Source organism: Myxocyprinus asiaticus, chromosome 13, assembly GCF_019703515.2.
Source record: "Myxocyprinus asiaticus isolate MX2 ecotype Aquarium Trade chromosome 13, UBuf_Myxa_2, whole genome shotgun sequence".
NCBI classification, from domain to species: Eukaryota; Metazoa; Chordata; class Actinopteri; order Cypriniformes; family Catostomidae; genus Myxocyprinus; species Myxocyprinus asiaticus.
Window position 1 is genome coordinate 30,251,364 of NC_059356.1, and position 27,426 is coordinate 30,278,789.

Sequence of the window (27,426 nt, forward strand, 5' to 3'; positions counted from 1 at the left end):
AGTGGTCTTTAAGCTTTTTAGAGCCATGGACCCCTTGGTGCATCGACAGACAGACCCATTGGTACATATTGTATTAAACTGAGTGTTGCATTTTAAGCCCGGTCATTATAAAGTATTTAACATGCGTATAGTACCATTTTAATGTATTGAAATACAGATGCTTGCATTGCAATGGCATTAAAATGATCATTATTAATTTACTGTATATAAAAGTGTACATGTATATATTTGTGCATTACATTTACATTTTCATTTACTTAAATGTTTTATTGAGGAACAATTACATTTTGCTTTGGATGAAGTTAACTTAAATATTGTATTTTTGTTTAACAAATGTTCCCTTTTTTTTTTTTTTTTTTTTTTACAAAAATTTGTTTGAGATCAGACAATAATCGGAGGACCCCCTGTACCACTGCAGACCCCCTGTTGAAGACCCCTTTTGTAAACACAATAATAGTAATTGCAGTGTAACATTTGGTGGAATGTAAAATAGTAAAATAGAATGCAATGAAGGGTTAAAACAATAACAATATATGGAACAGGATGAAATGTTATGCCCATTCAAAGTGAGGAGGCACGTAACGTTTTAGATAAATGAGCTATGTAGATTTTGAATGGAAATGTAAACAATTCTATGTATTTTTTTAAATTAAGTTGCACGATTATTGCAGGTAAAAAGTGTTTGTATAAAATACTAAGGCAGAACATTTCTGTGTTTATCATCAAAATGTCAAAGATGCTATTTTCCATACAACGAAAATGCATGGCGCTTGTTGTCAAATTCAGTTAAAATTTTGCTTGATTTAAAGTTATTTAATCAGTTGGGCATTGAACTCAGGTCCTCTTGATCACTAATCAAAAACTCCACTAGACCATCCAATATTATGCATATATTATGAACCACTAAAAACCAAGTTATTTTCTTTGGTCATGTCTTATCTCACCTAGGACACCAAGTAAGCCAGGACTGCCACTAGTGCCCCTTCAAAAAATTGTTGCATGATGCCTCTGTATAGTCATTATTTCCCTTACAACATCTCTGCTGGCTTCGGCCTGTGTTTGTGTAATTGAGTTTTGACATCTGGAGTGCAAGTGTGAAATGCACTTTCACCATGGAATAGACAACATGTACTTGTCAGAGAGCAAGAGGATGCTTGCAGGCTCAGCTGATCTAGCATCCTCTCGCCCTGCCTCTCAACCACCTCTCTGAAACAGACACACAAAGATATTTTAATCCTGTGTTTGCCCGTTCAAATCCCTTTGAAGGCTGTATCATCACAAAATATGTCCATCACAAAAGGCTAAGTCAGCTTTATTTTGCACCTGAGTGAGCCAAGGCAAAACAGCAGCGTGGCCTGTCAGGAAACCTCAGCAAGAATGATTTTTACTCTCCCACTCTGTCAAACAAGATCAGCTGGAGAAATCCCTCAGGCCACAGTCATGACATATCACAGTCCAGCAGTGTCTCAAGCACAGTGAAGCCAGCATTATTTGACACACTAATCCAGCACTTAAACTGATATTACATACTATTGGTGTTGGTTTGCATGCAGTAAAATCTGGATCTGTTTACTCTGAATCGTGCCACTCCAGTTATAATGCATATGCATGTTGGATTAGATCTTTCTATTGCATTTGCCTTTCAAACCAGTCTCAGCCTAAGACAAACATTCAGTTTCTTTTTTACTTTCAAACAACAAATCAGAGATTTAGTTCCTCAATATAAATTCCTATTGCACAAAAAATATATATCATTACACCATTATATACAGTAGCTTATATAATGCAGCCTACACCACTACAACCCCAATTCCAAAAAAGTTGGGACAGTATGAAAAATGCTAATAAAAACAAAAAGTAGTGATTTGTAAATTATATTCACTCTTTGCTATATTTAAAGCACTACAACTAAACATTATATTATGTTTTACCTTGTGAATTTCATAGTTTTTTTTTATTCTTATGTACAGTAATTTCGAATCAGATGATTGCAACACGCTCCAAAAAAGTTGAGACGGGCCATTTAAGACTAATAACAATTTGACGAGTTGAAATAACAAGGCGATGTGAAACAGGAGATGTTAAACAGGTGAGGCAATTGTGTCATAGTATATAAGCCTCCAAAAACAGCCTAGTACTTCAAGAGCAAGGATCACTTGAGACTTGTCAATTTGCCAACAATTTGTCAGCAAATAATCCATCACTTTGAGAACAATGTTCCCTAAAGACAAATTGGAAGGATTTTGGGCATTTCACCCTCTACAGTGCACAATATATTTAAAAGATTCAAGGAATCTGGTCAAATCTCAGTGCGTAAAGGGCAAGACGAAAACCACTTCTGAATGCATGTAATCTCTGATCCCTCAGACATCACTGTCTTAACAAACATCATTCATCTGTAATGGATATCATGAACATGGGCTTGGGATTACTTTAGTAAACCTTTGTTAGTCAACACCATTCACCGCTGCATCCACAGATGCAAGTTAAGACTTTACTATGCAAAGCAGAAGCCCTACATCAACACTGTCCAGAAGCACTGCCGACTTCTCTGGGCTCGGTCTCATCTTAGATGGAAAGTAGAACAGTGGAACTGTGTTTTTTGGTCCAATGAGTCCACATTTCAAAAAGTTTTTGAAAAACAAAGCCGTCGTGTTCTCCAGGCCAAAAAGGAAAAGGACCATCCAAGCTGTTATCAGCGTCAGGTCCAAAAGCCAGTGTCTGTATGGGCCAGGGGTGTGTCAGTGGCATGGGTAATTCGCACATCTGTGAGGCCACCATTAATGCAGACAGATATGTAAAATTTTGGAGCAGCGTATACTGCTATCCAGCACCGTCTTTTCCAGGGACGTTCCGGCATTTTCAGCAGGACATCTTCAAACCACATACTGGCCAAATAAGCAGAGAGTGCGGGTGCTAGATTGGCCTGCCTGCAGTCCATCTCCAATTGAGAATGTGTGGTGCATTATGAAGCACACCATACGGCAATGAAGACCCTGTACAGTTGTGCAGCTGAAGACCTACATAATGGATGAACGGGGGAAAATTCCACTTTTTAAACTTAACAAACTTGTGTCTTCAGTGCCTAAATGCTTAATAAGTGTTATTAGAAGAAATGGTGATGTTTCACAGTGGTAAACACTCGACTGTCCCAACTTTTTTGGAGTGTTGCAATCATCTGATTTGAAATTTCTGTACATAAAAACAAACAAACAATGAAATTCACAAGGCAAGGCAAGTTTATTTATATAGCACATTATATACACAATGGCAATTCAAAGTGTTTTACTTATACATTTTAAAGAAAATACAAAATACTTAAAAAATTCAGCTTTTTAACAAAACTAAGCACTTCAGTAACTAATCACTACTGCATATCAGTGGATCTAAGAAACGGGTGAGTTGATTCCATATTACGCGATTTCTGAGTCACAGATTGGACGACGGCGCGGTAACCCAGAAGCGGAACGCGCGTCTATATGGGGGCGTGTGATCTTGTGCCGCTCTCGAATATGCCGCCTCTACCAGTTTCCGCAACTGACTAGAGCGAAGCATAATGAGCTTGAAATATTTTTGAACAAGTAGATTCGCTAAATAGAGACGGCATGTCTCAAGGGGATTGTAGCAGACCCCGTCTGAATGATGGCCAAGATTTGACTGATGATTTTAAGAGGATTTATTTGAGTTTACAGGATCCTTGAAAACTCCTTTTACTTTTGTAAAATCACCTTAATCTCCAACAATTCACCGTATAACTCCAGCAAATCACCGTAAGAGCTAAATAACATAGAAAAAACACACAAATGTACACATTAAAACTATCAAATAGTAAGGCTGAATCGTTTCTTTGCTATTAACATACACCATACTTTTTACTTTACCAAAAAACATACATTTTTATGTTTGATGCATGAAACAATACAAATATGATCCATTTTAGAGCAATTATGAATTATCTCTCTGTTTCATAATCTTAACTTTGTATACCACATGACATTACTTGCAAAAAGTGCAACAACATGTCACAAAGATGCTCATTTTAATTAACAGTTGTTTTAAATGTACAAACCTTATGCCTTTTCGGGGGTGCTTATACAGCTCTTAAACCTTATAATCTTTGAACAGACCTAATCATCGTGGTGGTGCTTTTTTTTCTCCATTTCACGAATGAAATTAACTCACGCTTCAAAATAAAAGTCCCGCTATTGTACTAGATATAATGTAGGCAGTATCTGACTATTTATATCAAAATATGAATAAAACAATTGCTAACAAATTATGGAATTAATTAAATCCATTAGGTTTTTTACAGGGATCAAACAAAAACCGCATCGGAGAATACAATAAATGGGATGGATTAACAAACAAGCATTTTTTTTTCCTTTTTGGAATCGAAGGTGCTGGAACGCTGACCGTACCGGCCCAATTTAACCCCTGAGAGATTTTTTATTTATTTATTTTTTTTCAAAAACAACACCAGAGCATTCAATTCTGCTGATTTTGAAAAAAGCATGACATGTTCACATGACAGCACTAGTTGAAGTTTCTCAAAGTTACCTCTCAAAAAGACTATAGGATTATAGGTAAATTTCCACTTTATCCAGTGCTGTTTGTTCCCTGTGTTCGTAAATATCTCGATAATGTTTTACTGTGTGAGAAACTGCTCCAGATCATTCAGAGAAAGAGCGCTCAGAACAATGTACTGAATCATGAATTGATTCAGACTGTTTTTGCAAGCCCGTTTGGCCAATTCACTGAAAAGAACCAACTCAAAATAATTATTCATTCACAAACTGGGCATCACTTGTTCTTTTAAACAGCCAACAGAAATACGGGACACACATGATTGATGAAATATTATGAGAGAAAATGTTTCTCAGGTCAGTTGGAGCACTCATGGTATGCACAGTGCGTACGGCCATTCAGCTGCAGGCGCCACTGATAATAGTTTACAAAGGATTTGTTAAGCCTGATATATACTATGGAAGAAGTCAAACTTTTTTCTCCTGGATGAACTAAATCACCCTAAGAGAACGAAGCTGGCGTTTATACTATGCGTGGCATCGTTTTAAAATGAGTTCATTAAGGGTGATGTCACAATAATGCCAAAGCCAGTAATGCAGGTTTTTCTCTCCGTGGACTGCCGCTTTTTGTGCTGTGTTGCTTTTTTGCTTTATTAAACTTCCACTTTAAAAAAATCCAATCTCTCTCTACTCATTTGTTGTGGCCACGCTGTCTTTGTAGTGTTTGTGTTGCAAATCATGTAAAAAGTATACGTCTGCACAATCTTTTAGAGACAGGCTTCAGAGTTATCCATTTTAACTACAGTAACCTAGGTAACAACTCCTCAGCTAGCACATGCAATTGTAAATAAAAAAACATCATGTCCAAACCACACCCACGAATCCACAGTTTTCCTGAGCAACCACTGGGTGGCACCATGATGATTCTAGTTGCCTGTTTTGTATTTCTGGTCTCGAGACACCAAGTAAAAACTGCCAAAACGAGCGATCCAGAGAAGAACAACAACCATTTAAGTGTTACTTGGTGTAAAAATACATTTCAGGCTCAACTTGTGCCATTGTTGGCTGTCATAACAGCTCAGAATAATTAATGATATCAATGTAACTCATCTCTGACCATCGCTTCATGTCATCTACACACTCAAGTGAGGTACTGTCTATAAAAAAAAAGGTAATCTCAACTTTGTGAAGTATCTGCATTTTTTTTTTTTTACAATTTTTATAAATGTAATACCTTAAACATTACATTACCCACTAAGAATATATACGCAGATGCGAGTGAAAACACTGGAGACCGGAAACTGAAAACAGTCGAACTGTGGAACACTTCCGCGTACAGGGAAAAGGTGGATAGTTTTAACCAATCATCAATGCTATTCAACCAGCCGAGTTCTCTTGGGTCAAAAATTTCAGAGATGTGCGCGAATAGGAGAAATCTCACCAAATAAACACCTGGGCAGAACAAAAACGTCACTGCTCTTTGTCATCATTTTTGTAGGCGAACCAAGCAAAGCCTGTTCGCCCAGTAAGTATAAATTAGCCTTTAAGCTCCCCCCTGTTGTATTGTACAAACTGAGTCCATTAGCTCAGTTTTAACACAAACCTCAGTGCGTTAGCTTGGAAAACCTGCACTTTTACCACAGTTGAGTCAGTGTAGCCTTTGTGGACTGCAGAGATCAAAAGCGTCCTATTTTGTCAAAGTACATTTCAGGATTTTTTTTTTCAGACATGCAGCCATGAAAGACAGTTAAAGAAAGTTGGTTGGTAAATGAGAGAGAGGGCGTTGTGTAACCTGATTACTATGATATTCAACAAAAAATAATTCATGCAGTTATTTTACCTCTGTACTTTTCCTCAAGGCAAACAGCAACTTTCAGTTCAGTTATTACTCTTCCTAGACTGCCATCTAACTAATTACATATGCGTGAGGTGCTCTATTGGTTGTTGGATTGGGAAGCCCAAGCTGGGAAGCCTATGATGTCATCACTCACAAAAATTTGGTGGGGAGTTCTAAGTCATCTTTGTCTTGAGTGTACTTGTACCACAATGTCATATAATTTCTGCAATATTATAAAACACAAGGGTTTAAAGCAGCATGCCATTAATCTGTTTTGTATGTAGTGGATTGAGCCGTCCTGTATTTGTGTCATCCTGCATGGTGTCTCCAATCATTTTAAGCATGAAAAACGTAGAGCCCACACATTCTCTACCCCTGCAGGGTTCCACTCTGATGTGTGTAACCTCTTTATGCGCTTCCATTCAGGAATGTTTTCGGCAGAGCTCCTTTCCCATTGAGATGTTTGTGCTTATCTGGCTAACCAGAAAATGCAGGCTAGCGAAGCATTGTTCAGCCCTTCGGAGGCAGCCAGGAGGAGAGCGGTTCCCTTGTTATGACATTATCAGTGTGTCCCATAGAGTTTGTACCCAGAGGAAATACGACACAGTGTCACGAGCCCAATGGTTAGTTGATGTATGGGTCATGATGAGACATCACTGTCACAGGTAGGCAAAGGAAAGCCACTTGCAGCCATTTCTGTTGTTGACAAAGCATAGTGACCTTTCCTCATCATGAACACTCATAAATACGTTTAGTCGTCCTTGCTCTGTATGTGGGCAGTTGATCTGTGTAATAATCTCACGCATGCCCTCCTTATAGATATACAGGTCACTGATGATTGATGCTGACCTCAGAGGCATCAGTGTGTGTATAGAATAGGAAATCACTCAGCTGTATAACAGCTACAGTATGATGCTCAGGTGTTTCAAGAGAGCCGTTGCCTTTGAAATCTCCTCCTTTCAAGCAACATCCATCTGCTTGAGACCGCTAACATGAATATATATTTAAGGGTCTGAACCTTTTCAAAATTGTGAGCCAGATTGTGACTCTAAACATCCTCTCTTAAGAGTTTATAATGACATTTAAGTGAAAGATTCTGTAAGAAATGTCTTAAGGATAGGGCTCTGTGGTAGAGTGAATTATTTGCTCTGCCCTGGAATATTTCTGATATTTTCTGTGCAGCCATTTTTGAAAATATGGTTTGAAAAAGGGGATCTGAGATCCCAGTTATCCCCTTGGTGGAGATTTTTTTACTTAGAGGGGGAAGTTTGATTTGTAGCTTCCCCAGAGGTCTATGTGGAAGTACAGCTGTTTCCTGCTCTTTAATGTATTTTTTATTATATAACAGGGCCAGAATGCTACAGAGTTGCACACAGTAGAGATTTTAGCTTTTTGGCATCCTTTGCTGTGGGAATGTTTCTACACTGCAAAATAATATTTTTCTTAATCAGTATTTTTGTCTTTCCAGTAAAAAATTCTAAACATCCTGAAAAAAGATACATATACTCAAGACACAGAATTGTGTAAGATAATAAGACTTATCTTGAATTACATTTATTTTTGCTACCCCATTGGCAATTTTTTTTTCTTGTTTTAAGCATGAACTTCACTGCATTTTGCTAGGATAAGTTTAAAACAATAAAAACTATTTCTGGTAAGAAATTGGGTCAGAAAATAACCTATAAATATTTATTCTTAGTATATTTTTCAGTCTAATGTATATATACAGGTGCATCTCAATAAATTAGAATGTCGTGGAAAAGTTCATTTATTTCAGTAATACAACTCAAATTGTGAAACTCATGTATTAAATAAATTCAGTGCACACAGACTGAAGTAGTTTAAGTCTTTGGTTCTTTTAATTGTGATGATTTTGGCTCACATTTAACAAAAACCCACCAATTCACTATCTCAAAAAATTAGAATATGGTGACATGCCAATCAGCTAATCAACTCAAAACACCTGCAAAGGTTTCCTGAGCCTTCAAAATGGTCTCTCAGTTTGGTTCACTAGGCTACACAATCATGGGGAAGACTGCTGATCTGACAGTTGTCCAGAAGACAATCATTGACACCCTTCACAAGGAGGGTAAGCCACAAACATTCATTGCCAAAGAAGCTGGCTGTTCACAGAGTGCTGTATCCAATCATGTTAACAGAAAGTTGAGTGGAAGGAAAAAGTGTGGAAGAAAAAGATGCACAACCAACCGAGAGAACCGCAGCCTTATGATTGTCAAGCAAAATCGATTCAAGAATTTGGCTGAACTTCACAAGGAATGGACTGACACACAGACGTGTCAAGGAATTTGGCTACAGTTGTCGTATTCCTCTTGTTAAGCCACTCCTGAACCACAGACAACGTCAGAGGCGTCTTACCTGGGCTGAGGAGAAGAAGAACTGGACTGTTGCCCAGTGGTCCAAAGTCCTCTTTTCAGATGAGAGCAAGTTTTGTATTTCATTTGTAAACCAAGGTCCTAGAGTCTGGAGGAAGGGTGGAGAAGCTCATAGCCCAAGTTGCTTGAAGTCCAGTGTTAAGTTTCCACAGTCTGTGATGATTTGGGGTGCAATGTCATCTGCTGGTGTTGGTCCATTGTGTTTTTTGAAAACCAAAGTCACTGCACCCATTTACCAAGAAATTTTGGAGCACTTCATGCTTCCTTCTGCTGACCAGCTTTTTAAAGATGCTGATTTCATTTCCCAGCAGGATTTGGCACCTGCCCACACTGCCAAAAGCACCAAAAGTTGGTTAAATGACCATGGTGTTGGTGTGCTTGTCTGGCCAGCAAACTCACCAGACCTGAACCCCATAGAGAATCTATGGGGTATTGTCAAAAGGAAAATGAGAAACAAGAGACCAAAAAATGCAGATGAGCTGAAGGCCACTGTCAAAGAAACCTGGGCTTCCATACCACCTCAGCAGTGCCACAAACTGATCACCTCGATGCCACGCCGAATTGAGGCAGTAATTAAAGCAAAAGGAGCCTCTACCAAGTATTGAGTACATATACAGTAAATGAACATACTTTCCAGAAGGCCAACAATTCAATAAAAATGTTTTTTTTTATTGGTCTTATGATGTATTCTAATTTTTTGAGATAGTGAATTGGTGGGTTTTTGTTAAATGTGAGCCAAAATCATCACAATTAAAAGAACCAAAGACTTAAACTACTTCAGTCTGTGTGCACTGAATTTATTTAATACATGAGTTTCACAATTTGAGTTGAATTACTGAAATAAATTAACTTTTCCATGACATTCTAATTTATTGAGATGCACCTGTATATATATATATATATATATATATGGAACAGTTTGATTCCTTAAAATTGTATCTATAGTTACATTTAAAATATCCAAACAGTGTTTAAATAGTTTAACTGAAAACAAGATTATGATCTCCATACAAATGTGACTGTGTGTGTGTGTGTGTGTGTGTGTGTGTGCTGTTTAATTGTCTTTTGACATGCCCTTTGCATGTTAAGTACCTTGGTTCAATTACATAATTGGAAACTCCCAACACTTCAAAATGGGAAGTGTTCAGACAAAAATGGCTGGCAAAAGTGATTTTGAAGTGGGTCACTGTTATTACACACATCGCAAAATATGATGTGGCGGTTATTGTTTTATGAGCTCTAGTGAAGGGGTGGCTGAGGGAAAGGGAATTAGAATAACTTGCTTCCATTATGCAAAGGAGATTGCAGAATAACTTTCTGAAGACTTCAACTCTCTTAGGGGCCAAGCTTGTGTCTTAGTTGGTTGATTGACATATTCTGTGGCACATGAGATCATCCAGTAGGTCATGAGAGATAGAAGTGAACAATGGTGCACACATGTCATTTCCTGGCCTAACTGAGTGGTCTCTCTCTCTCTCTCTCTCTCTCTCTCTCTCTCTCTCTCACACACACACACACACACACACACACACACACATAGCATTAGCCTTTGGGTAGGTATGTATGTAAGTAAGTGTGTGTGTATTTATATGCTTGTATGCATGTGTATGTATCAGAGAGAAATTGGTCGCTCCAGTTTCATGGTGTAAAAGTGGGGCGGTCTGTTCCTTGGAAGTTTCCCAGTATAATGTCCTGGGGGCCGAGATACTGAAAATATCTATCTATATAGATGTTTTGTCCTACATTTAAGTGAGGGTGAAAGAGAGAGAGGAAGAGAGATGGAGTGTAAGAGAGAGGGCAGAACACCTGAGAGTGAACAGGTGACACAAGGAGAGAGCGATAGGAGAAAAAAGCCATTTTGGGGATGAGGAATGGTTTAGAAGTACTCTGATTTTCCAGCTCTGAAATTTCTCACTGGATGTCCTCCTGACCAGTTAGCGAATTATTTAAGGGGATAGAATGAAAATTCTGTCATAATATAGGCTAATCACCCTCATGTTGTTCCATCTAACTTTATGGGCCCAAACATACTTCACGCAAGTACGCAAACGCAGACGCAAGCGCTTCACCAATGCATGACCATTGTGTGGTCCTGTTGTACATACATTACGTGCGCTCGTGCATTGCTCTGGCGGTTACAAACCTTGGACCACAAGGGGGTGAAAGAGTTTTTAGGCGCCACGAAACCGGATGTGGTGGAGTCAACATGTTGACAGTTGAGGAGTGTGCTTTTATTTGATAAAAAGATGACAGAAAAGGATAGGGCTCTGTGGTAGAGTGAATTATTTGCTCTGCCCTGGAATATTTCTGATATTTTCTGTGCAGCCATTTTTGAAAATATGGTTTGAAAAAGGGGATCTGAGATCCCAGTTATCCCCTTGGTGGAGATTTTTTTACTTAGAGGGGGAAGTTTGATTTGTAGCTTCCCCAGAGGTCTATGTGGAAGTACAGCTGTTTCCTGCTCTTTAATGTATTTTTTATTATATAACAGGGCCAGAATGCTGTTCTGAAAATATGTTTGTATAATCTAACTTGTTTGGCAAGACTCCTCTCAAATTGCTGCTCCGCCATGACAGTTGTTGATTGAAAAAAGAAAATCCGCTGTAGCGCCCCTTGCGGCAATGCTGAGAATAAAGTGCGTACTTGTTTCAATAGTTCGCAAGTAAATGTAATCCTGTATTTAGGATAGTGTAAACATGTGTAGCTCGCTGTCCTGGGTGAAGGGCTCGAGGCTCGAGACTTGGTCCGAGCTTGAATACCCCCCCGGACTGGATTAGTATTGATGGAACAGATAGGAGGAGATGGGGAGGAGGAGGGATGCTGAAAACTCTCAGTACCATGTAGAGGTAAGCACCTGTTTACATACTCTGGCACCGGCTGTGTGATTGGTCGGACTAAATGAACATGCTCCTCCCGAACCTTGTTAATGAAACTACATGTTAGGTTATAAATTGCGCTCTGACACATTTCACAACGCAACGACGCATGAAATTGATTTTACGTAGCAAGATGCGTCTGCATTCACGTAATTACGTAGAGTATGTTTGGGCCTTATCTCTTCCGTGGAACACAAAAGACAGAATGTAAGCCTCAGTCATAATTGACTTTTGCATAATTTTTCCATGCAATGAAAGAAAATGATTACTTAGGCTCACATACTGACCCATCCATTTAAGTAACTTTGTAGCCTAAAATAATTTCTGCGATTGGTGCATATAGATAAAGTTAATGACTTACAGCTGTGTCCAGGAGCGTTGCAGTCCATAATTGGTGGGACAGTGGCGGGTTTATCATTTCTTGGGCCCCAAGCAAATTTGGATTTGAGGCTCTGGATTTGGACATGATTTACTGCAAGTCCTGATGTGTGGGTTATTTGTTATATAAAAAAAGATGTGCAAACCACATTGATTTTTACAATCGCTTGCGGCCAGCAGAGGGACCTCCAAAGCTCCAGGGCCCCACCAAGCATTTACGTGGTGGTTAACAATGCCACTGTGGGGGGACATGCCCCCGCCCCACCATACAGACAGACACACATAGAAATTTCTACATATTTTTAAATACTACATACTTTTTAAACACTCATGTCTTAATGGACACTTTTGCACATTAACCCTGTTAAACTGCAGTACAATTGCTGGATTGCCTTTTCTGGTATGTGTACCACATCACACTTTCACACATGCAACTGCTTTTCATCTTATTTGTTTGCTACCATTCACACGTCAGCACCAAACTGTCGTTAAACTCTGTGATGTGATTTGCTGGAACTGCAAAATCACCTGAGTGACCATGTTGATCACCTGTCTTTTGGTCCTTTGTATACCTCATTCCTGAAGGAGGCTAGTTATTTTACCATAAGTAATGGAATCACTTATTGTTTCTGTAAGCTGTTGACAAATTAGCGGATGAAGAGCAGCGCTTTAGTTTCACAATAGGTGAATTCCAAACTGCATTTTTGTGCCCTTGAATGGCACTGCAGGGAGGGTGTGCCACTCGAAAAGGTTGAGTCAACTCAACCCTTTTATGGCTTTTCCACAAGGCCGTTATTTCCCAATGGGTCCTGTTCACAATTTACCACAAAACAGAAAAATGACGTTAATTTCCGAAAAGGCTGTAAGTGTGAAAGTGACTATTGTCTTAATACACACTTTTCATCTGGCCCAACAGTTCATTGTGGAACCGTGCCGTTCGGTACCGATTTGTGCATGTTCACACGGTTATAGTTTCTTTTGCCATTGTGGTGCTGCAAAATCAGAATTAGAGTGGACTGACTGGGCAAATAACCAATCGTGAGTTGCCACATCACTACAGGCTTTCCACCAGCACAGTTCTCTGTCCTTAGAATGTTTAGCTAACAGTAAAAGCGATTTTAGAGTAAAGTGTTCGTCCTCTGCAATGTGTCTGCCGTGAATGTTTGTTTTCTGCTCAAAATAAATGAGAATATAGCATAAACTCAGACATAACAAAATGTGAGACTTTTTTAAATTAAAGATTGTTATTTTAAAAGGATAAAAATAGAAAAACAATGTTCCATGGTATGATGATAACCTGAGGTATACCATCAAACTTCAGAAACCGTGATACTGAGTAATCACTCCACAGGCTCAGAAACATTGGAGCTCATTTAACTCATGTAGAAATATGGGTATGAGGTTGATTGCCAGGACAGAGCAAGTGAGAGAAGGTGCCAAGGGAGAAGGACAAAAGAGAACAAGAGATACTGTTATCTTGCTCTTCCCATCTCTCTGTTTCCTTCTGGCCTCACAGAGGGAATCAATCACTTCCTTTGTCTTGATTTATCTCTTCACCTCTGCTGATGATTAATTGAGATATGCTCTGTTCATTGTATGCTATCACATCCTTTCCAGCTCCGTCCTTATGTGATCTTTAAAGGAATAGTTCACCCAAAAATGAACATTTTTTTATCATTTACTCAGCCCAGCAGCTCTTTTCCAAACAACGGAAGTGGATAGTGATTTGAAATGCCAAGCTCCAAAAAAAAAAAAAAAAAAAAACAATAAACATAAAAGTGTCATAAAAGCAGTCCGACATGACTTGTGTGCTGTATTCCAAGTCTTCTGTAACAATACGATAGATTTGTATAATTTTTTTACGATAGAAATTTAATAATCTTTCCTTTGGCCATTGCTTTCAAATACAATTCATGCTTGTGTCCAATTAAATAAAATGGCGAAATTTTGATGTGTCATTCCAGGTTTTGACATTACCACTGGTTTTGCATGTCACATAATGATCGTAACATTTTTTTAAATTATGTTTGAGAGCAGAGGAAAAGATTATCAGTGAATAATGGCTTAATTAGACACCTTATGTCTCACGATGATGGTGTAGTTACAGCCTCTATTAGCAGGAACTAACTGGGCCATTCTAACCATCCAAACCTTGACAACTTGGTCATTATACCCCAGATTACTACACACACGAGCCTAAACCATTTATGGTTCTCATTCTTGGTGCTAGGAGGTCAGTTTTGTTGGAGGAAGACTGCACAAAGACAAAGTTTTAGAGAGCTTGCCAAAGGGGCATTAGTTTGATCTTTTAGTTGTAAATAAAAGGGTTTTATGCCTCATTTATTGCATTTCATTCATATTGCCCTCTCTTCCCACTACACTTCTCTCTCTCTCATTGCCATTTATTTTATTTGACAGTCATATTATTGCGTTTACAACCCCTTAATGTTCCCATCACATATTTTCTGTCACTTTCTCCACCCATTTTATCCCTCTAGCAATCTTCTCCTTTACTTATCTCTATTTATCCTCTTTTTCTCTTTCTCTCCCTCAGAAGGAATATGACAGGCTCTAGCTTTCTCTGTCACTCATTTTCAGATTGGGTCAGGCCTGTCATTGTGAGTCCAACATGTCTCTTGTCTTTCTGTCACACTTCTCTGTTTTATGTATCCCTGTCTCTCACATAAAGAAACATGCATATGGGTAGCTGACATGTCCTGTGGTGTGACTTGCTACACTCAAACTAATATGATTTAAAAGAGCATTTACAATTTTTATTTATTTATTATTATTATTATTTTTTTATTTTATTACTATTATAATGCAGGCAGCTCAAATTAATATTAAGTCCAAAAAACATTTCAAAAGACAGTCAATATACATGCATCCACCATTCACTTTTAAAATAACTTTTTTATCCTGGTTAAATAAAGGTTACTGAACTACTGAACCTTTAATGAATGATGGTCAACAATTAGAGGTTCCGGATGTTGCATTGAACTTGACGGAGAGTTCTTAAGACAGTATTAAAATACTCTGACTGGAAGCTTGACTGTTTCAGTGACTCTCTGTGGGGCACTTCAAAACAAATCCACAAGCTCACAGTTATTATGATCTCTGTGCTTCGTTGAAGATGCAAATTGGGTGTAATTGTATTTGGCACTTTGTCATCTTTGATAGTGTTGCTCTCTATATTTTTTACACAGTGTTTTATTGTTTTTTTATAATTGGATGACTAAACTCCTCATGCAGCTAAGCTGTTTTAGGGCTATTTTCCTACTGTTTTGAATAGTTTTTTTTTTTTTTTTTTTCTGGGGATAAGGACATGGTAGACAAAGGACAAAAGACAAATGTTGCAGTGCCCCCAGGAATGGCTTTTGTATTACATTTCTGCTGGGACATTAACACCAGCTGCCCTCCAATGCTGAGTCAATAACCCTTGTGGCAGTCATGAAATTATATCTTGTTCAGTGGTTCAATTGCTTCCTATCTCACTGAAGGACAATAATACAAACCAGCATATTGTGTTTTGGATGCATGGGATGCTGGTATGCTGTTTTCCCCACCAGACTGGTTTAAAAGACAGACTTCCTTGGTCAACCAGCATCAATGGTATGTTGGTTCACCAGCACGACCAGCACCAAACCAGCATAAACCAGCATGGAACAGCTTGGAAATTTATGCTGGTCTTTTTAGAAGGGCAGTACACCTAATGAAAACTCTGTTCATAGATCACCGAAAATGAAAATTCTGTCATAATTTACACTGATGTCATTCCAGCCTGTATGACTTTCTTTCTCATGCAGAAGACTAAAGGGGATGTTTTACCAAATATCTCGGTCCATGTTTTCAATACAATGGTAGTTGAAAGTGTTTCACTTTAAAGCTTTAAGGACCAAAAAATAATATCATAAAATAGTAATTACAACTGCATCATATTCAAAATCTTCTGAAGGCATACAATTAGTCTTTGATGAGAAACAACCCATATGTCAGTGCAAATCTTGACGTCCTTGAGTGCTCATGAGCACAGGAGAAAAGCTTGTTCAAAGTAGCATCTTCACATGAAATCTTCGTGTTGTTTTTAAGTGCTAAACAACGCAAGTTCAAGTGTAGTGTCTTTTCCCATCATTTCCTTTTTCACTATTCCTATCAATAAGTACCAAAATACCAAAAAGGTATATATTGCACAGAATAAAAGCTTACACTATTTGGCCAAAAGTATGTGGACACCCAAGTGTGTTATCGATCATTTGATTTAAAAACAGTTGGCATTAAGTAGTTAATTCTCTCTAACAGCTTCCACTCTTTCATGACTCTTTAAACCATTTCTGTATGGACCTTGCTTTGTGCGCAGGAACATACCCCTATTCTACAGAAAATGCTTGTCTAAGGAGATTGCTTGGCTGTATGATTGATTTGAAACACTTCTAAATAATACTGTAGGTGTACCTGAAACAGCCAAACCCGTTAATTAGAAGGGGGCATCCCTTTGGGACATGGCAGCTAATTGACACTAACAAGACACACATTGAGTCAAACGACATAATCCAAATCAAAAGTGGTGGGTACAGCATATGAGCCACAGAACACATGTGTGCACATGTTAAGTCTACTGTGTGTTGTGGTTGTACAGAGACGGTTCAACCTCTAAAACACTAAATTTTGCCCAAGACAAAAAATGACCAAAACGGCAATTGCGAGAGGGGTCACGGCCATGGCCACCCCCTAGCTCCGCCACTGGGTTGACTGATGTTGGATGTTTTAGTGAAACTAATCTGTCTCCTTTTATTCTCTCAAACTCCTACTTCTGTTCTCTTTCTCATGCCTGTACGCCTCATCTCTCTTCACAGTGTCTCTCTGGGGATGATGCTGTTGCCGTTGGTGCCACTCTCCCTGTCACCATGACAATGCCGCTCAGCCCCCTCTCCAGTGACGAGGAGCAGCAAAGGATGCTGGGAAACAATCAACATCTATATCCAGGGGCAGAAGAGGAAGAGGAGGAGGGAGAGGAAGAGGAGATGGATGATGATGGCATAGACGAGGAAGGAGAGGAGGAGAATGGAGAGCTGGAGTTAGAAGATGAAGAGGAGGTGGATGATGAAGAGGACATCAGGCGAGGACCCGAGCGCTTGAGAGGAGGCAGGGAAGAGGGGCACAGGCAAAAAGGCATAATGGCTGGACGACTCCCAGGAGACAGACAGATACGACCCGGCAACCCAGGCCACACGGCTAACCCTTATTCGTCCAACCCTGGACCTACCCACCAACCATCAACTAATCAGCAGCAGCAACAGCATCAGCATCAGCAGCAGCAGCAGCGGAAGCTAAGAGAGCGGAGCTCTAGCAACACACCTGACGACACACACATAGCTATGATGGTGTTTCGCATTGGCATTCCAGATATCAAACAGACGGTTAGTTACACACACTCACACAAACCCACACCTGTACCCCAATTACTCACTCATACACTATGCAGCATCCGTCTTTTACTAACTATGCCTGATTGAGCCCACTGCATACATATTAACCAGGCAGTCACAGCACGGCCAAACACTGTTCGAGAAATCAATGGCCTAATAATGGGGGTGATACAAGCAATCATCATGAGCAAAGCATGAAAACCCACAACTCACATAATGCTCATTTATGGGATATGAATTCTATTTCAAAGTGTATGAATCTGAATATGGCCAAAGTCTTTCTAGCAAGTCAGTCCACTGTCGGCCACCTTTGGAACGCTCACAGGAGGCTATTTCCAGTTATGACAGTGCAGCTCCTATCTACTTGAATGAGGGAACACTGAAATCTCAAAACCTGCTTGCCAAGCTTACGTTTAAATTACATATTTCAAATCAGCAGTAAAATCTGACAACACTGGTATCATAAATTGTGCTTTACCTCATTTTACGCTAAAAAGCTAAAACATGTGCGTTCCCGAGTTGATTGACAGACAATGTCTGTATCTAAAGATTGATTGGCTCTTTTACCTGTAAGGCGGGACTTCCTTTCTACATCCGTTGACCGTTGGCTGCTAGAGTTTCCAATTTCTCCAATTCATTTTAATAGAAGTGGCCCATCTCTCATAAATAAATAGTCTCTGATATGGGGAAGGAATTCATTCAAAAGAAAACAGACAGGGAAAAGCTGTTCTCAAGTATTCAGTGCCAGAGAGAACATCTGAAACAGTCTGGAGCATGTGTTCTACTAAGGAAAACAGCAAATCAGAGCCTTCAACTGAGTCATTATCCAAGCCAAAATGCAGTAACTGTGCCAACACTGAACGGAGAAAAAGTTTTTTGATCGTCCAGCCAAATTTGTATTATAAAACAGTGTCTCTGTTTTCTCTGAATCAGAGCATAGTTGAGCCAAATCATCTGTCAGAGGACAGGTCATACAGTAGATTTAATATCTTAATTTTGACAAAATGTGTAGTTCATGCATTTTGGCTTTGCAGGGCAATTGTCTTTGCTGCATTAAAAGTTTACGGTTAGAGTAGTTCCAGTCCAACAGTCCTGTCGTGCACCCACAACCAACTAAACAGACAAGGCTTAGTCTCTCTCTCTCTCTCTCTCTCTCAAATGAACTTTATTGGCATGACTGCATACAATTTTCAATGTTGCTAAAACATTTTGTTTATAGTAATAATACAAATAAATAAATAAATAAAATGTATTACATACTTAAAACAACATACAGGTAAGTGCACAAAGTGTAAAGAGAAGTAACTACAGAGAACAATGAGTAACTGCAAATTAAACTGACACTTTTAGTATTTAGTGAGGGGTCACCCTCTCTCCCTCAGATCATGACAGTACAACACATACTCTGCTGATAAATCTATACTTTCAGCCTTCTCTCCAAGAACATATGAGAGTTTCTCTACATTACACATTCTGCTGAATTCAGGCAGTATCTGTTCTATGAGTGTAAAGTGTACTGCACTCAGTGAGGAAGTGTGCTTCATCCTCTATGACTCCTTGAGTTAAGGGGTTGTGCCGACCCGTCTCTACCGCCAGACTGTGCTCACTCACACGATACTTTGTAAGGAGCTTCCTGTGATGGTAGGTTTTAATTTTAGTAAAAAATGGTCTTAATTTTTTGAAAGTAGTTCAATTTGTTTGTTTCTTTGAGTTTGCTATGCCAATAATGGAGGTATTCTTCTTGGGTTGTGTTTTGTGTTTGTATAAGTTTTACTTGCCTGAACTGAATTGATGAATTTAGCTGGTGTTTGTCCACTAAATGCTTTAAAGGGTTGCTCTCTGGGTGTGCTGCTCTGTATATAAAAGCACAGTGATATTATTCTGGGGAAGGTGGAACCAGAACTTACTGGGTCTCTTTTGAATGTCAGTCAAAAGAGGGAATCTGCCCAGTTCTGCCTACAGCCCAGGTTAGAAGCACTTCTATGAACTCCTAGGATATTTTTACAAAATTCAAGGAGGAAAATTTAAATTGAACTTTTGTCCCAGGATTCATAATTCAGTTTATATTTGAGGCCCCGGATTTCGCTGACATGCATAAGTATTGGCTTGATGACATTGTCAAACTGTTCAGCCACAGTTTAATAGGGAGGTTAAATTTAAATAGTGATTTTATTATACTATAATATGCCCTACGAGCCTTGTCTGTTAGGTCTTTTATTGCCAAGTCAAATTGTCCAGAAGCCGAGATAGTCTGACCTAAATAATTGTAACTGGTAACATGGTTAATAATTGTTCCCTCAAGTGTAAGAACATAATTTTTCAAAATAAAAATGGTCTTCAAGACAAAAAATATCACTTTTGACTTGTCCATGTTTATTGGTAATGCCCAATTACAGCAGTAATTTTCTAGAATTGAGAGGCTTTCATGTAATCCCTCTTCAGTAGGTGAGAGCAGCAGCGGGTCATTTAAAGACATTTCATTCCTCTGTCCTCTAGTGTGAGTCCAGGGCTACATGAGTTTTTAAGCATTCTCTCTCTTTCTCTCTCTCTCTCTCTCTCTCTAATTTTAAAGTACTTTATTGGCATGATTGTGTTTACATACAATATTGCCAAAGCATTAATACACAAAACAGATAATGATGAGAAAAATAATAATAATAAAGCAGTAACAAATAACAATAAAAATATAATTAAAATAAGGTGCTCTCTCTCTCTCTCTCTCTCTCTCTCTCTCTCTCTCTCTATATATATATATGCAGTACTGTGCAAAAGTCTTAGGCACATAAAATGCTTCACAAAAACATTTGTCTTAAGATGGTATTTATATTTTCAGCTTTAGTGTGTCAATAGGAAATATACATTTTAGACTCTCAAACATTACTTTTGCAAATAGAATAGAATAGAAGAACAGGGAGCCCTGCAACAGATGGCATGGTCCCTATAGAGCCCCACACTGAATATTGAGTCAGTCTGGGATTACAAGAAGAGACAAAAGCAATTGAAAAACTGTATCCAGGTGTACCTAGGAGAATTGGTGCTGTTTTGAAGGCAAAGGTGGTCACACCAAATATTGATTTAGCTTTTTTTTATGTTTACTGGACTATGTATGATGTTAATTGATAAATGAAAACTATTTATGCCATTATTTTTTAAGACATCCTCACTATGCAACCTTTTTCCCAAGTGCCTAAATCTTTTGCACAGTACTGTATATACAGTGCCTTGCAAAAGTATTCAGACCCCTGACCAATTATCTCATATTACTGAATTAAAATTGGTGCAATTAAATTTCATTCTGTTTGATATTTTATTTTAAAACACTGGAACTCAAAATCCATTATTGTTAGGTGACATTGGTTTTATGTTGGGAAATATATATATATATATATATATATATATATATATATATATATATATATATATATATAAATCTGAAATATCTTGCTTGCATAAGTATTCAACCCCTGTACTGTGGAAGCTGCCAGGTTACACCGATGAAAGAAATGGCCCTAACGAGGACCCATTTAATTTACCATTGGCATCCACCTGTGAATCATTAAAGTTGCAATCACATTTTCTGGATAAAAAACCCATTGTTGAAGGGTCATTGGTCAGGCTGTGAATCTGAAGGAAAATGAAGACCAAAGAGCATTCCACAGAAGGTAGAGATAAAGTAATAAAAATGCAGAGATTAGGGAAAGGGTACAAAATAATATCCAAATGTTTGGATATCCCAGTGAGCACAGTTGGATCAATAATCATGAAGTGGAAGCTGCACCACACCACCCAGGCACTGCCAAGAAAAGGCCGTACCTGAAAACTCAGCGCTCTAACAAAAAGGAGACTTGTGAGAGAAGCCACAGAGAGGCCAACAATCACTTTGAAGGAGCTACAGAGTTCAGTAGCTGGGAGTGGAGTAATGGTGCACAAGATGAGACCAAGACCAAGACTTTTTGGCCAAAACTCAAAGCACTATGTGTGGCGCAAACCTAACACTTCCTATGCCTCAAGACACATCATCCCTACAGTGAAGTATGGTGGTGGCAGCATCATGCTGTGGGGATGCTTCTCATCAGCAGGGACTGGGCATCTTGTTAGAATTGAAGGAAGAATGGATGGAGCAAAATATAGGGAAGTACTGCAAGAGAACCTGCTTCAGTCTGCTAAAAAACTGAAGCTTGGGAGGAAATTCACCTTTCAGCATGACAATGATCCCAAGCACAAGGCCAAAGCAAAATTGGAGTGGCTCAAGAACAAAAAGATAAATGTCCTACAGTGGCCCAGTCAAAGTCCTGATCTCAATCCTATTGAGAATCTGTGGCATTATTTGAAAATTGCAGTCCACAAACGTCACCCAACCAACCTGAACAACCTGGAGCAAATCTACTGAGAAAAATGTGCCAAAATCACTTCGTCACTGTGTGCAAAGCTGGTATATATGTATCCCAAAAGACTTAAAGCAGTTATTGCAGGAAAAGGTGCTCGACCAAATATTAATGTGTGGGGGTTGAATACTTATGCAAGCAAGATATTTCAGTTTTTTATTTTACATAAAAATATTTCCCAACAAAAAACAATGTCACCTTACAATAATTGATTTTGAGTTTCAGTGTTTTAAAATAAAAGATCAATCAGAATGAAATTTCAGCGTACCATTTGTAATATGGTAATATGAGAGAATTCGTCAGGGGTCTGAATACTTTTGCAAGGCACTATATATATATATATATATATATATATATATATATATATATATATATATATATATATATATACAACAGTTAGTTCCAGTCCTCGAATCTGATTGGACGAGATGCATCACTGCGTGTATCACTCCGCTTGTGTTCGTGCCATTCTAAACTAAACTGTAAGAGCAGTGCAGATATGTTAAGAGCTACTGTTTATGTGTCTCTTTACATGTAATTTTTTGACATTACATATGTTAGCCAGCAGGTGGTGGCAAAAGATAATGTTTGTGTGTAATATAACCCAGTTAGGTGATATGAAGTGAATCTACGTCAGTCAGTGTTTAGCACTACGTGATCGCTTGTATTACTACTACACTACTAAAGCTAGAAAATAGCTTTAAATGGCTTTAAACGAACAACTTCAGCATTACGTCTCATCACAGCTAAGAGACACAACAGACTGATTACCTCTTGAATGGGGGAACACTGAAATCTCAAAACCTGCTTGCCAGGCACTTAACTCTTACCGGACCTTCCACATTGGAAAGGACATAATGTTTAAAATGGTGGAGAAGTAGTTCCATGCACGTTTTTTTATGACCGTACTCAGTTTTTCCTAACTTTTTAAAATGTACTTGTTCATTGAACTGTTGTATATAAGCAATATCACACTCGCAATCGTGATATATGGCCCTAAATCAGCACTGCTGTGATTACCTACGGCACAGTGCTGATGTAGGGCCATATTGCACTCTTGCTTATTTTGATATTGCTTAAATATATATATATATATATATATATATATATATATATATATATATATATATATATATATATATAATATATATATATATATATACGTATAGATACACTGATTAGCCACAACATTAAAACCACCTGCCTAATATTGTGTAGGTCCCTCTCGTGCTGCCAAAACAGCGCCAACCCGCATCTCAGAATAGCATTCTGGGATGATATTCTTCTCACCACAATTGTACAGAGTGGTTATCTGAGTTACCGTAGAATTTGACAGTTCGAACCATCAACAAGGCATTTCTGTCTACAGAACTGCCGCTCACTGGATGTTTTTTGTTTTTGGCACCATTCAGAGTAAATTCTAGAGGCTGTTGTGTGTGAAGATCCCAGGAGATCAGCAGTTACAGAAATACTCAAACCAGTCTGTCAGAAATGCCTTGTTAATGAGATTTTTATGAAATATAATTATATATGAAGAAAATAAGCATTGTTACACTATATTGATGAAAATGTTGCAAAGATATATCTTACGGACATGAAATGTCCCACAATTATAGAATGACCCTTCCACCATCTCTCGCTGCAAACAAAGAAACAAGCAATTGCCAGCAATTCATCTCAGGTGAGAACCCTTACCGCTTACGCTCTTTCCAGACTCGTTGGAAGAGGCATCTCTTTAATTGCGGCATCTCTTTAATTGTACCTTTAATTTGTTTCTATAATTGTACCTTTACTGGGTAACATAATTTACTTCTTTTTTTTTTTTTTGGGCCCATACTCAACATGGTACATGGAGGCCTACTACTACAGAGCACATGGTATCTTTGTAAATACATTTACATAAATATTACATAAGTTTAAAAAACAAAAAATCTTATACAAATTTGAACGGACAATACTTGAGCAACAGTGCTGACAATCAAGTTAATCCACTCTTGACACAGGCTTGGATTTTTAACAAATATTTTGATAAAAGAGAGAGCACATACCCTCAAGTCCTCACTTCTATTTGTTTCTTGAGTAAATGACTTCACTGTGCAAATCATGTGAAATTGCGACAAACCATTATTTTTTGAGGGGGAATTTTACAAAGGGTAACTTAGTTGACAATAATTTCTCGGACACACATAAAATGAGGTATATCTCAATAAACACATATTATTTTTGCATTATATGCCCAAGTTTCTTGATTATGAAATCTAGCTAAAGGGAAGAAGATGAAAATAATTTATGTTTGAGGTAATTTGAATGTTTATTTGCAAAGCAGAATGGCCAACTCTACAAAAGCGGACAGATGAAAACCAAGGTGCTTTGTGATATCCACCTTCTTTTTGAACAAAAGAGATGCATGTAGAATGTGAGATTTTATGAAATATGATGATATACAAAGAAAGTAAGAACTGTTACAATATATTGATGAAAATGTAGTAAAGATATATCCCACAGACATTAAATGTCCTGCAATTATAGAATGACCTGGAAATAATAGGGGCCCGTCCTCAGAGTGTGGAGAGAGAGAGCCCAGCTGAGAAGTTGTTTGTGTGTTGGCCGCTGCCATTAAATTGAAGCTTCACTGTTACGCTCTGAGCGAACATGTTTTATTTTGTATCAATAAAAAGTGACATCCCTGAGTTGGAATCGCCATCTCCTGCTTCCTCATTTCATTGAACCCTTTACAATTAGGTCAAGTATATCTAAAGTTTCGACTGGTAGTGTAGGTGTACAGTTGTGTGCATTTATGGGCGAAGTCCAAATGGAAGTGAGCATCCCTATGCCCTACTCCCTCTGAAAGGCTGAGCCCTTGAAGTGGGAACTCTGGAGGGAGCAGGACACTTGCGTCTCATGTATGTCCGTTTGGAACACCCTTGATGAAGGGAGTAATGAAAGACATACATTACTTTCACTTTATCTTCGCCTGAAACGTTACCATGGAGATGCAGCGCAGCTGTTCTAACAACAGGAACCTCTTATGGTTTTCACCCACGTGTCTTAGATCCTGTGTTAACCAGCTGGCCCCCATCTTCACACTGATTTTCAATAGATCACTGGAGCAGAGTGAAGACCCATGCTGCTTCAAACACTCAATCATCATTCCTGTCCCAAAGAAACCAAAAATCACAGGACTTAATGACTACAGACCTGTCACCCTGACATCTGTGGTCATGAAATTGTTTGAGAGACTGGTGTTGGCCCACCTGAAGGACATCACTGGACCGTTTCTAGATCCCCTTCAATTTGCTTATTGAGCAAACAGGTCTGTGGATGATGCAGTCAACATGGGATTGCATCATATCGTGCAACATCTGGACAGGCCAGGAACATATGCAAGGATCCTTTTTTGTGGACTTCAGTTCGGCTTTCAACACCATCATCCCAGCTATACTTCAGACTAAACTACACCAGCTCTGTTCTCACATCTATCTGTCAGTGGATCACCAGCTTTCTGACAGATAGGCAGCAGTTAGTGAGACTGGGGAAATTGACTTCCAGCACCTGTACAATCAGAACTGGTGCCCCCCAGGGATGTGTGCTCTCCCCACTACTCTTCTCCCACTACACCAATGATTGCATCGCCAAGGACCCCTCTGTCAAGCTCCTGAAGTTTTCAGATGACACCACACTCATCGGCCTCATCCGAGATGACGATGAGTCTGCATACAGAAGGGAGGTTAAACAGCTGGCTGTCTGGTTCAGTCAAAACAACCTTGAGCTGAACACACTCAAAACGGTGGAGATGATTGTGGACTTTAGGAGGAACACCCCAACACTGTCCCCCTCACCATTCTAAACAGCACTGTGGCAGCAGTGGAGTCATTCAGGTTCCTGGGCACTACCATCTCACAGGACCTGAAGTGGGAGACCCACATTGTGAAAAAGGCCCAGCAGAGGTTGTACTTCCTTCGCCAGTTGAGGAAGTTCAACCTGCCACAGGCGCTGCTGATACAGTTCTACTCAGCAGTCATTGAGTCTGTCCTCTGCACTTCAGTAATTGTCTGGTTTGGTTCAGCTACGAAATCAGATATCAGAAGACTACAAAGGACAGTTCGGACTGCTGAGAGGATTATTGGTTGCCCCCTGCCCTCCCTTCAAGAACTATACAATAGTTGAATATATAGGGGAAATTGCCATGCTTAATATGGTGTTTATGGGAATGGAAGTCCCGCCAGAGCTCCACCTTTCAAGTAAACAAAAAAGGCTGGAAAAATCAATCTGGACCCCACTCACCCTGCCCACTACCTTTTTGAACTGTTGCCTTCTGGCTGACGCTTCAGAGCTCTGAGCACCAGAATTGTCAGGCACAGGAACAGTTTTTTCCCTCAGGCTATCCATCTCATGAACAGTTACATCTGCACCATTGAGCAATAATTATGTGCAATTCACAGTCTAGTCTTTTTATATTTATCCAACACATCCAACCTCTTCTGCCATTACATTCTCTTGCACTGTATATAACAGATTTGTATTTAGATTTGCACTACGTATGTGTATGTGTGTATGTATGAGTGTGTGTGTCTGTGTGTGTATGTATGTATGTATGTATGTGTATGTGTGAATATATATATATATACACACACAGTTGTGCTCAAAAGTTTGCATACCCTGGCAGAAATTGTGAAATGTTGGCATTGATTTTAAAAATATGACTGATCATGCAAAAACAAAACTGTCTTTTATTTAAGGATAGTGATCATATGAAGCCATTTATTATCACATAGTTGTTTGGCTCCTTTTTAAATCATAATGATAACAGAAATCACCCAAATGGCCCTGATCAAAAGTTTACATACCCTTGAATGTTTGGCCTTGCTACAGACACACAAGGTGACACACAGGTTTAACACCCGTGGCTTTTTAAATTGCAATTAGTGTCTGTGTATAAATAGTCAGTGAGTTTGTTAGCTCTCACGTGGATGCACTGAGCAGGCTAGATACTGAGCCATGGGGAGCAGAGAAGAACTGTCAAAAGACCTGCGTAACAAGGTAATGGAACTTTATAAAGATGGAAAAGGATATAAAAAGATATCCAAAGCCTTGAAAATGCCAATCAGTACTGTTCAATCACTTATTAAGAAGTGGAAAATTCAGGGATGTCTTGATACCAAGCCAAGGTCAGGTAGACCAAGAAAGATTTCAGCCACAACTGCCAGAAGAATTGTTCGGGATACAAAGAAAAACCCACAGGTAACCTCAGGAGAAATACAGGCTGCTCTGGAAAAAGTCGGTGTGGTTGTTTCAAGGAGCACAATACGACGATACTTGAACAAAAATGAGCTGCATGGTTGAGTTTCCAGAAAGAAACCTTTACTGCGCCAATGCCACAAAAAAGCCCAGTTACAATATGCCCGACAACACCTTGACATGCCTCACAGCTTCTGGCACACTGTAATTGGAGTGACGAAACCAAAATAGAGCTTCTTATTCTGATTTATTGCTGTTAATTTGTTGCAAATAAAAGCAAACATTGCTTTTTGTGTATTATTTAAAATTGCTTACTGTTGCTGTTTTAATAATAATAATAATAGGAATATATCTGTACATAAATGTATAT

The 27,426-nt window shown here is 38.8% G+C and overlaps 1 protein-coding gene across 1 annotated transcript in view; it reads left to right on the forward strand.

The window, feature by feature from the left end:
* The window catches only part of LOC127450761 (SH3 and multiple ankyrin repeat domains protein 1-like), a 117,583-nt gene that overhangs the window by 24,195 nt on the left and 65,962 nt on the right, over positions 1–27,426 (forward strand). Inside the window, exon 2 of the mRNA XM_051715100.1 lies at positions 16,861–17,424. Coding sequence (XP_051571060.1) covers positions 16,912–17,424 — 513 coding nt within the window. The 5' untranslated portion in view covers positions 16,861–16,911. The remainder of the gene's footprint in view (positions 1–16,860; positions 17,425–27,426) is intronic.